The 12,029-nt window shown below is 38.2% G+C and overlaps 1 protein-coding gene across 1 annotated transcript in view; it reads left to right on the top strand.

Moving 5' to 3' along the window:
• Positions 1 to 12,029, top strand: part of HOOK3 (hook microtubule tethering protein 3) — an 82,646-nt gene that overhangs the window by 3,761 nt on the left and 66,856 nt on the right. Inside the window, exons 2-5 of the mRNA XM_008143893.3 lie at positions 2,433 to 2,518; positions 6,522 to 6,594; positions 9,066 to 9,116; positions 10,665 to 10,797. Coding sequence (XP_008142115.2) covers positions 2,433 to 2,518; positions 6,522 to 6,594; positions 9,066 to 9,116; positions 10,665 to 10,797 — 343 coding nt within the window. The remainder of the gene's footprint in view (positions 1 to 2,432; positions 2,519 to 6,521; positions 6,595 to 9,065; positions 9,117 to 10,664; positions 10,798 to 12,029) is intronic.

Here is a 12,029-nt window from a genome sequence, read left to right as displayed (position 1 = left end):
GCTCAGTGCATTTCTTCTGGGAAACCCAGTGACATTAACACATCCTTACAATTCTCATATTACTTATTTAGCAGCCTATAAAATGCACACTAGTGTGGACAATTACGGAGGATATAATTCTTATGGTGGGTATAATTTATCTTCCCCATCCATTCTCTGTGCTTTGCCTAAGTCCATTCTCAAACAGGTTTTGTCTTCTAATGGACAAGTAAAGAAATCAGATGTACAAAAGTTAAAGCACATATACTTTTTTAAACTTTTTTTTTTTTTTTTTTAAGTTGGGGGTTGGTACAACGTGGTAAGAGTATAGGTTCTGGAATTAGGCCACCTGGGTTCAAATTCTGATTTTTGTTTTATACCCACTGAGGGTGACTTTGGACAGGTAATTTCGCCTCTGTGCCCTGATTGCATTCAGTCTAGATCTAAGAAGGGGCTCTAATGCTTTAGTGGCTCTTATGCTTTATCTAAGAAGTGGCTGTTATGGTCACCTTCGTTGGAGTGCTCGTTAAAACACTGAATGCAAGGCTCCACATCCAGAGTTTGTAATTCCGTAGATCTGGGTTGGGAACTGATATTCTGCATTTCCAACACCTTTCCAGGTGATGCTATCGTTACTAGCCTGGGGCCGGACCACACTTTGAAAACCACTGCTCTACAGCAGGGTTGGTTAATCTTACCATTATTGACGTTTTGGGCTGGATAATTCTTTGTTGTGGTCTCTGCCTGTGCATTTATTATAGGATGTTTAGTAGTAGCATCCCTGGCTGCTACCTACTAGATACCAAAAGCACCCATCTAGTTGTTACAGCCAAAAATGTCTCATAGGGAGTAAAGTTGCCCTGGTTGATAACCTCTGCTCTAGAAACACTAATTCCAGGTGATCTCATGCTTTACTCTTCTCACATTTTTGTGGGGGAGGGTGATGTGGAGATTGGGTGGTGTTAAAATGGCTTCTTGGAATTAAAAGAGAGGTTACAGCCCGTCAGGTAGAATGTTATGCCTTAATGCAGTTGGGTGCAATTATATTTAAGTTTTATTGTACTGTTATCCAGAAATATCTTGTGGACATAAAATCTAATCACTAAAAATGTGTGTGAAGACAGATGTGTTAATTTCCGAGATCATTGCAAGGTGAGCAACAGCAAGAATTCATTTAATGATACTGATTCTCAACAGAATCATATGGTCTTTATACAGAGGTAGGCAAAAGCAGGTTTACAGTTGTGAGTACGCAAAACAGAATTTCTTTTTGTATTATTATTTATTATTGTATTTTCCCTGTGAACAACTATAAATCTACTTTTGCCCACCCCTGTAAAATGCAGATCGCCTGACCTTACTCTGCTGCTTACTCCGCATTGCTCTTAGGATCAAGTTCTCACATGGATAATGAGGTTTTGCACAATAATGCTTCCTCTTTAACCTGGTCTTTCACCAATTTACTCTTTTCCCTGTACTATCTTTTCCTCCAGTGTCTACACAATCCATACTAAGCTTCTTTTCTTTCCTAGATTGCCTCCTACTCTCACTTCTAAACGTGTGCTTGCTGTTTGCATTTCCTATAATACTGTCATTTTACTAACCTGTAAACTGTGAGAGCATGGCCTGTATCTGTCTGTCCTCAGTGATTTATATCCTTCTAAGTCCTGGCTGAACTGCTGGCTGTAATCATTGCTGGCTCAGCTGTATTATCTTACTCATGGAAATAATATCTACTATTTTTTTTACCACATCATGTTGACTAGTACACAGTTCTAATGCAGAGTACATTTAAAATCAAAGTGCATTGAATATCTAACCTAACCGTAGTGTGACTTCTACATTTGTATACATATTTTTGCCTGAGTATAAGGAATCTCAATCTGGCCAGGCTTAAACAAGAGATCTTTCTCACATAACAGGAGACTTCAAGGTTTTTTTTTTTAATGTAGTGGCTTAATTTTGGCCTCCAAGACTTAGTTTTTCTAAACCTCTTCTATGCACGCCACTGCATTGGCCTCATCCTGAGACGGATTCTCTTAATAGCCACAAAGTGACTGCTAGTGGCAATTGAGACAACATATTTGTTCACATCAAGAGGAAATTGGTTATTCTTTCCCAGAAGTTCAAGGAAGCATTCCCTTGCATCTCTTTGATCCAAATTGTCTTTGCCTTATTATATATCCCTGAGTCAGTCATTGGTAGAGCGGATCTTAGATTGATCATCTGTGAGTAGAATGGATGCTGAGAAAACACCCAGTGTCCTCCACAATTTCTCCTTTGCCAAAGGGAAACATTTACAATAATAACCTGCAGGAAATTTCCCATAAGGGAAAATCTTTCCAACTCTTCTGACTTTTGAAGTTTATTACAACTCCCAAGATGTGGTACTCACAAAAAGAAGCCTAAGAAGTCTTCTCTATAGTTAACCATGGAATCTTTTTTCCCTTCAGATCCAGACGTTTAATGTGGATGCACCATGCCAGACTGTGGAAGATTTAACGAGTGGGGTTGTGATGGCCCAGGTTCTTCAAAAAATGTAAGAATAAACTGCTTTATCTCTGTGTGTGTTCTTATACATGGATATGTGGTTAGATGAAGACATGGACAAAAAATAAAGTGCTTACATGACGTGTGTTGTACATAATATAAGAACTGTAAGCAGCAGTAATATTTTTTATGGCATGTACTTGTTTAGTTACAAATTGACTGCAAGTTTAATTAGGGCTGTAATAGTTATAATACTCCAGTGGTTTTAGCAGAATTGTTTGTTCTTGTGCATAAGCTTGGCAGAAATTTTTATGTTAGTAACCAGATTTTGCCATCCTAGAAGAATCTCGGAGACTCACTTCTAGCAATAATGCTGAAATGTAACAGTGAGGTCTTCCCTGACCACCCATGTGAAATAAGCAACAAACATTCCCCTGTGCTCTTATCCCTTTTGACCGTTAGATTGTTCTGCAAAGTATGTTAGCACCACCTGATATGTCATGTATTTGCTTGTTTATTTGTTATTTGCTGCGCGCACACACACACACACACACACACACACACACACTGTGAACTCCACCTAGAGGCAGGCTATTTGTTTTGATTACTGTTATGTCCTCGCACCGAGGGCAATGCCTGGTGTTTGGCTGAGCCATATGAAAATGACCTTTTTTGGTAGATTAAAAATGGTCAAATAGCAGCAGTTTCTTATGGTTTAATCTGCATAATGGATGCTCATGTTTACTGAATGACTAAGGGAATGAAATATTTATTTGGGTTATATAAAACATACCTGATTCCTTCCTTCTAAGTACTTTGAAAACATAATCGTTGTATGGCTGTCTTCAGCTTTTGACCTGGGAATTTTTCAAATAAAGGATTACCTGTGAATTTAAGGATTCATGAGGTCTGATGCAATTTCGGGGATACTTTTGTCTTGTGAAGCCCTGAGCACTTGTCAGCCTGATGATATTAAAAGATTTACATATGACTAATGAGGATTTCCTGCATTTCTATTGAGAACCAGTGTCATTATTAAATGAGTTCTTGCTGTTGCTCACCTTAAAGTGAGCCTTATACAGTTGCCCGTCTGAGAAGCAGCTCAAGTGCCTTCATTTCAGAGACTCTCTGTGCCTTTAGCATTAGGGACTCATGCTCGAAAACTATAGTTTGCTATTGCTTTCTTGTGGAACTTTCCAGCTCTACAGGCACACACACTTTTTGATGGAGCTCAAGAAGGCTCATTTGAGACCTGACCAGAGTGATCATGTGATTATCATGGTCACCTCTGAGTGGTGCCCTAATAACTTTTAGCCTTTTAAAGGTCTATCTAGAGAGTTTCATTGAAGTTCTTAATAAAAATTATTTGTGGGCATGTAGACATAGCTAAGTGAGCTTTCCATGTATGTGTCAGTAGATGAATTTTTTGCTTAAGTTAGTTTGGATGGGATTTCTCTCACTTGAAGAAACCAGAAGAAAGACTGTATTGATTTAAAAGTGAAGATCATAAGAAACCATTATGTTCTGCATTCAATTTAATAATTCCAACATACACTAAGGCATGTGAACTGTCTTTTCTCGTGTTTTTGCACTGAAGTGGTTAATTGGATAACCTCTTCTTGTCTTTTCCTTCCACCCTTTGACCTGTTGTAATTTAATTCAGCACTTCTCAGAATTTTCTTTGTCAGCTTCTCTTTCACTTGGCAGTATTGCCTTTAAGATTCTTCCCTGTGTTTTTGTGGCTTGATAGCTCATTTCCTTTTAGCATTTCCCACCCTCCTTTTTTCCCCCCCAAAGCTTTATTGAAATTAAATTGACATTCAATAAATCGCACATTTTTAAAGTATAGAATTTGATAGATTTTTACCTTGTAGATGCCCATGAGACTTATCACCACAGTCAAGATAATGATCATATCAGTCACTTTTGAAAGTCTCCTTGCCCTAGACAGGTAGCTCAGTTGGTTAGAGAGTGTCATCCTTATACACCAAGGTTGCGGGTTCAATCCCTGGTGAGGGTACAGACAAGAAGTAACCACTGAATGATAAATAAATGGAACAAGAAATCCATGTTTCTCCTTCTCTCCCTCTCTCTATCTTCCTCTCTCTCTTTCTCCCCCCTCTTCCTTTCTTTCTAAAAAAATTTTTTTTAAATCTCTTTAGTCCCTCCTTCCTGCCTTCCCTTTTCATCACTATAGATTCATTTGCAATTTCTAGAAATTTATACCAATGGACAGTATATTTTCTTTTTTTGAGGAAAGGGGTGTGGCTTCTTTCGTGCAGCACAATTATTTGGGGATATGTATATATTTTTGCCCGTACTTATAGTTTGTACATATTCCATTGTATGGCTATTGCATGATCTGTTCATCGGCTGATAAACATCTGAGTTATTTTAGTTTTGACCTATTACAGATAAAGCTGCTGTGAGCATCAGTGTACAAATCTTTGTGCAGACATATGCTTTCATTACCCTTGGGTATAGCTAACTTTCCAATAAACATTTAATGGCAGGAAACCAAAATATTTTTTTATGTAATTAAAAGAAAATAGACTTAAGAAACAAAATATCTATAAAAATACTAAGGTTTGCTAATAAAAATGCCATACTAAGGAATGGAATAAAAATACAGTGTTTGTTTTAGACCCCACCTTAATTTGGGTAAGTTCAATAAGAACATTGAATAATTTTAGCAGTAGAAATAAAATTTAAATAATTTTAGCAGTAGAAATAAAATTTAATTTTTTTGTTTCCTCTGAAGGCATTTGACGGGTACATAAGTTACAGCTAAATATGCTTGTACTGGCAAAATCTAAGGAAATGGTTTTGTAAGTTTTGTTTTTCTTTTTTTCTTTTTTAGCAGCAGTCAGGACATAGCTATCTTTAGCTCCTTACTCATGAAGAACACTCCCAGTAAGATTATCAGTTGTTATGTCCATATCTGTGCAGAACTACAATCTTTTGAGATTTTGGAGAAAATTACTTTTATGTTGTTTTATCCTAGCCTGAGAGCATCAATTAAGGGCTACTTAGAAAACATTGCTGAAATTGTAACTACTTATCAAAACAAAGTTATGGCTAGATTCCTGCATAGTGAGTCAAAGTTTATTACTAAGAAAAGTCATACCGAACATAAGAAAGCTGTAAACTACTATTCTTGCTATATTCTGCCCAAGTAGTAGATTGGAAGTTTATTAAATGAACGTGTTATCACTTTCCAAATACATTTCAGTCCACAAGTATTTATAGAGAACCTGCTATGTGTCGGACAAGAGGTATTGGGCAGTTCTGCAGTGAACAAGAACATAGACTAACATTCTGTGGACTTGAACAAATAATTTCTTAGAGCATCAGTTTCAGAACCTTTGAAATGAGGATCATGCTGGGCTAAAAAGTTTTGTTCTGTTTTTCTTCCTTTCTAGTGTTGGGAGATTTTCCTAAGAAAAATATCCATAAGTATATTCAGGTTCTGTCCTTGTTTCAGTTTGTCCACACCAATGTTATCTTAGATGTTAAGCCTTTTGCAAATAGGAATGGTGTCCAACTTTGTCTAACACCTAGTATTATATCTGAGAAAATAGGTTCTCAGTTTATATTATTTTTAAAAATTGACATTTTAGAGACGGTATTGGTGGCATTTGAAGTATTAAATGATGGAGGTCATTGAAATATTAGTTGAAAAATTTAACCTTAATAGTATATTTCTTTTGTCTATTTAAAATTACACCTATTTTAAATTTTTAGATATGAGTGTGGTGTCTACAAGTTATGTTAATTCCAAGTTAGTGCATTTAGCTATAATTTGTTTTTAAACTATAATAACTATGTTATTACTTTTTATCTTTTAATGAGCTGAAAACAGTCAAATTGATTTTAGAGAAATCTATAATTGTATCTGGTCTCATGTACTGAGCTATTCAATGACTGATATGTGGCAAATACATTTTTATGTTGCAATTAAGTGGTGATATGGGATGGGTTTCAATTTTCTTTTTTGTTTGTTTTTACCTTGATAGCTACATGATCTTAATGTGCTAGCTTTTTCTTTGTAGAGATCCTGTATATTTTGATGAAAATTGGCTAAACAGAATCAAATCTGAAGTGGGAGATAATTGGAGGCTAAAGGTATTTTCTTTTTTTCTATCTGTAAATTAATATTTTACTTGGTGTATATAGAATTTGTTGATTTTTTTGATCAGATGTGTTCATTAAGCTTTAGAAACTTAGGTAGTTTTTAGTGAAATAATCTAGATTTGAAGATTGGAGGTAACCTGAAATTGCTCACTATAATGTAATGGAAAGTAGTAAAGTATAGTGAGCCAGAGTGCCTATGTCAATATCATAGCTCTGCCATTTACTATCTGTGGGAAAGTCTTTTAACTTTTCTATGCCTCAGTTTCCCCATTTGTGAAATGAGTATTGTGATAAAAACCACTTCATAGAAATAAGTGAGTTAATGTATGTAATATACTTAGGATAGTGCATGGAATATGTAATGGTAACTGCTAGTGGTTAATAATGAGAAAATATTAGGAAATATAATTTAAATCAACACATTGATTTTAAAAATTGTATTGACTGATTGATTTTGAGAGAGAGAGAAGGAAATATTGATTTCTTGTTCCACTTATTTATGTATCACTGGTTGATTCTTGTATGTGCTCTGACTGGAGATCAAACCTGCAACCTTGGCATTTTGGGGCGATGCTCTAACCCAGTGTTCGCCAACCGTTGGTCTGCGGACCACTGGTGGTCTCTGAGGTCCCAAAGGTTGGCGACCGCTGATTTAAGGAAACCTTTGGAGCAGTGGTCGCCAACTGGTGGTCTATGAGGTCCAAAAGGTTGGAGACCGCTCCTCTAACCAACTAAGCTACCCAGCCAGGGCCAGTGAACACATTGCTTTTTTAAGGCATTCTAATTTAAAATGTTCAAATATGAAAAAAATGAACCTACTAAAATAAAGAAAATAAAGTATCCTATATAATAAAACCCTAATATGCAAATCGACCGAACAGCGGAACGTCTGGTCGCTATGACTGCACTGACCACCAGGGGACAGACGCTTAACGCAGGAACTGCCCCCTGGTGGTCAGTGCGCTTCCACAGGGGGAGCACCCCTCAGCCAGAAGCCGGGCCCATGGCTGGCAAATGCGGCGGCGGTGGCAAGAGCCTCTCCCGCCTCGCCTCCTCGGCAGACATCACCCCAGGGGTCCCGGACTGCAAGAGGGCGCAGGCCAGGCTGAGGGGCCTCTCCCCCACTCCAGTGCACAAATGTCATGCACTGGGCCTCTAGTATTATATATTTTTCATGTCTCCAGGTTTTTCTAGAAGTATAAACATTAGTTTATATGTGAAAAAATTTTTAAATAAAGTTTCCAGGGTTTTTTTGTTTTGTTTTTAATTAAAAATGTCTGTGGTTAACCATTGGATCACATTGCTGTGATTCAGCCTCTTTTATTTTATGGTCACAGGTTCTGCTGCCTTTTGTCCTAGGACATCCTCAGCTACTAACATTGGCTAGGAACAGCTAAGTAGATGATCAACAGAATCATATTATATGCACATTTAACTTAACACAAATGCAACCATATGAATTGGGTAAAGAGAAAAAAATAATGGTGCAGGTGATTCTGCCTGTCATTTCATCCAGAAAACATGGCCCTTGGATCCGTTTTCTGGAGTGAGTGAGTGAGTGTTGGGAGACATCTGTATGTTGGTCTCTCATCCTGTCTGTTTCTAGGTTGCTTCTTATAGCACAAGTATCTTGCAATGCAGAGTGTTATCCTAGCATTTCAAGATATGACTTTTTAACCTTATGGCTCTTCAATATTTACTTTGGTGCTCAACTGAAGAAACAGCAATATTTTCTGACAGTGGAGGAATTTGGAGACATACGTCATAGGTTACTTTAAGAGACTTCCAAGGGTTGACCAGCTGGCATGGATCAGTGGCTAAGCATGAGCCTATGAACCAGGAGGTCACAGTTGGATTCCCAATCAGGGCACATGCCTGGGTTGTGGGCTGTATCCCCAGTAGGGGGCATGCAGGAGTCAGCGATCAATGATTCTCTCTATTTATTGATGTTTCTCTCTCTCTCTCTCTCTCTCTCTCTCTCTCTCCCTCTTCCTCTCTGAAATCAATAAAAGTATATTTTAAAAGAGAAAAGATTTCCAAGGGTAATTTTTACTTAATGCTTTTACTGGTAGAACTTAATCTCCATGTAAGATGCAACTCCATTTTTCTATGGAAAACAGCACCGAACTTATGTCTTCATTAAGGATGGTACATTTTTCTTTAGCTGCAGAAAATCTGAATAATTTAATCTTACTGTTAAATCTCACTCACCGTCCCATTTTGGTCATAATATTGAAATTTTAATATTATTGGAAGCTTTAATTTGTTACATAAATATCTTAGATTAAATAAATTAGACCATCAAGACTCCTTTTTTGATGATGATAATGGTAATTCAAATATGCTATCAAATTTTCTTTTTTATATTTACTTTATGATTAACTTGTTTGATTAGTTGATTTAGAAATTTTTTGTTAAACTGTATTTTGATTTATCCAGTTGTTTTCTCTCTCTTTAAACAGATAAGCAATCTAAAGAAAATTTTAAAAGGAATCCTGGATTATAATCATGAGGTAAAGACTTTTCTCATTCTGCTTGCAAATATTACTATAGGATAATTTAATTTTATAATATTTTATAATAGTTTCAACTAAAGGAAAAATTATCTCAGAATTAATTATCAGTTTATCTTCCATAGTTTCTAGGACTTGGTTTAAACAACCATATTATATGGTTCCTGGATAAATAGTTTTCACTATAATATGAATAATTTATAGGTAAATACTAATTTATGTCAAACCTTGCTTTCTGCTATCTATTTATTCTCTCCTTTCTTCCTTTACTTGTGAATGTTGTTTAGAGTCCATGCATTATTATAATCAACTCCCTCATCTACTTCCACTGTATTCCTTAGCGAAACCCCCTCCCTTGATTAACTCAGTTTATCTTCTCAGTCTGCAACAGAACAGTCAAGACATTGCTGGGGGTGAGGGGGTGAAATCAGGCTGTGGAACTAGTTTTACCTTAAATTTGTAGTGGACACAACACAGCTTAAAGACCTATGTGATTTCCTTACTGTTTTTTCCCCCACAAGCTTACTTGCATTTATATCTAGATTTATACTTACATCATCTACCTTCATCATCTCAATATGTGACTCTACCATCCACCCTACTGCTCAAACCCAAAACCTACAAATCACCCTGTAGTCCTTTCTTTCTTTTGAGATAATCAGAAAAACCTATTAGTTAAGCCTCCAAATTACAGCTTTTTCCATCTCTACTGCCACCACCCTATACCAAGCCAGCATTATTAGCGCTTAAGATTACTAGAGTGGTCAACTGGTGACCCTGATTTCACTCTTGCCCTATACAGTCTGTTCTCGACTCTAAAACCAGGATGATTTTTTAAATATAAATTTGATTATGTCATTCTCTCCTCAAAGTCTTCCATGGTTTCCTATTGCATTGAGAATCAAATCCTTACTTCTTACTGTGAGACACCTGGTACTGCATGACTCCTCTAACTTCCTCTTACACTGTTCTCCCCTAACCCATAACACTGCAGCTGCATTCATCCTGCTTCTGTGCTTTTAGGATCTTCATTTTTCACTGTAGGGTTATCAGTCAGAGACCTACCCACTTGTTTGCATATAAGTCATTTCCTTTGGGATCACTCTTATTTCCCCGTAAAGGAATCTTCCATTCTCCTTCCTGGTACAGGTGTCATGCTATCAGCATTTTGGAGTCAAATAGGTGAAGGTGACGAGGAGGAATCTTACCACTGGAGATATGAACCTATATTTAATGTCCACTCTTACCAGTGCCCCCTGGGTCAGAACTTCACTGGCTCTACTTCAGAGTACACACATCCATTTTTCCTGGGGGTGGTAGTGGAATCAGTAGTACTCAATTTCTTTGCTAAGTGTACATACCATATACCAGATTGGGGCCTAACTTGCTGTGACTCAAGATAGTTATAACTTAGGTGTATGGGTGAAAATAGAACTTGGGAGTGAGATTGACATGTGAGATTCTGTTGCTGACAATCTAGTCTTTATCAGATACTTTATTTGGTCCTATAGATGTAAATGCAACTCTAATCCTTTTATCTCTATTTAGATTTTAGGGCAGCAAATTAATGACTTTACCCTTCCTGATGTGAACCTTATTGGGGAGCATTCTGATGCTGCGGAGCTCGGAAGGATGCTTCAACTCATTTTAGGCTGTGCTGTGAATTGTGAACAGAAGCAAGGTAATTTATCTGAAGTTAGTGTATGCATTTAAAATAATATTATAATATTATTGCAAACCGCTCGCAGCCCCTCGCCAAGGCCAGCCCCGCCCCCAATGGGGACTCCCACCCCATGGGGGTGAAGCCAGGCTGGCCTACAAACTGCGGTGCCCCTTGCCGAGGCTGGCCTCGCGCCCTCAGCGGGGACCTCCCACCCGGATCCGGGGCCCCCATCAGGGCAGGCCAGCCAGTCCCCACCCGTACACCAGGCCTCTGTTCCTATATAATAAAAGGGTAATATGCAAATTGACCCTAAAGACGGAACAACCAGAATGACCACTGGACCAGTCACTATTGAGGTACACTGACCACCTCTCAGTCCCTTTCCCCGGTCTGCAGGCTCTGATCGCCTGATGGGGAACGGGGGCGGGTAGGTGGCGGGGCCTGCGAGCAGACAGGAACTGCCAACCTTTCAATCCCTTCCCCTGGCCATCAGGCACCAATCACCTGATGGTGAAAGGGGAACCGGGGGTGGGGGTGGGGGTGGGGGGCGGGGCGCGGGGCCAGCTATGGGCAGCCGGGAAGATGGCCCTGATTGCAGGCCAGGCCTAGGGACCGTACCCGCACAGGAATTTCGTGCTCTGGGCCTCTAGTGTAGATAATAATGATATACTAGATTAGTTTAGCTCTTGGGACTTAGATATTTTAGTTTGCAAGTATGTAGGATTTTATTTCACAAATATTTACTGAATTCATACATTGTGCTGGGGCTAGGAACACAGTATCAGACCAAGCAGGCATGATACCTTCCTCAGGGAACTTGTACTTGAGTGGAGGTGGAGGGCAATAAATAATGCCACACAGAATGAGGTAATCCGCGTAGTGGTGAGTGCTGTAATGGGGGGCAGGGAAGTTATTTAAGCAAAGATATGGAGAATGTGGGTTAAGAGTAATCTGAATAGTAGACATTGAATGTCTGAAAGACCTGTGTTACCTTTGAGGGATTAAAAAGACAAGAATTAGAGAATAGTGAGGAGGATAAAAGGAGATGAAATGAAGCAGGATAAAAGTATTTAGGGATTATTCTAAATGATGACAGTATTTTACTGCTATTTATATGACCCTTGAAGAAGATGGATTTTTTTCAAGCCCAAAGGTATTTCTTTGTCGTACCCCACCTCTGGTGATACAAAACAGATTTTTACTAACTTGCTGCCTGTACTAATTTTTGGTGTTCTGGTTCTAAGTTTAAT

The sequence above is a fragment of the Eptesicus fuscus genome, chromosome 8, assembly GCF_027574615.1.
Source record: "Eptesicus fuscus isolate TK198812 chromosome 8, DD_ASM_mEF_20220401, whole genome shotgun sequence".
Classification (NCBI taxonomy): Eukaryota; Metazoa; Chordata; class Mammalia; order Chiroptera; family Vespertilionidae; genus Eptesicus; species Eptesicus fuscus.
Note: the sequence above shows the minus strand (reverse complement) of the source record. Positions and strands in the feature narration are given on the sequence as shown.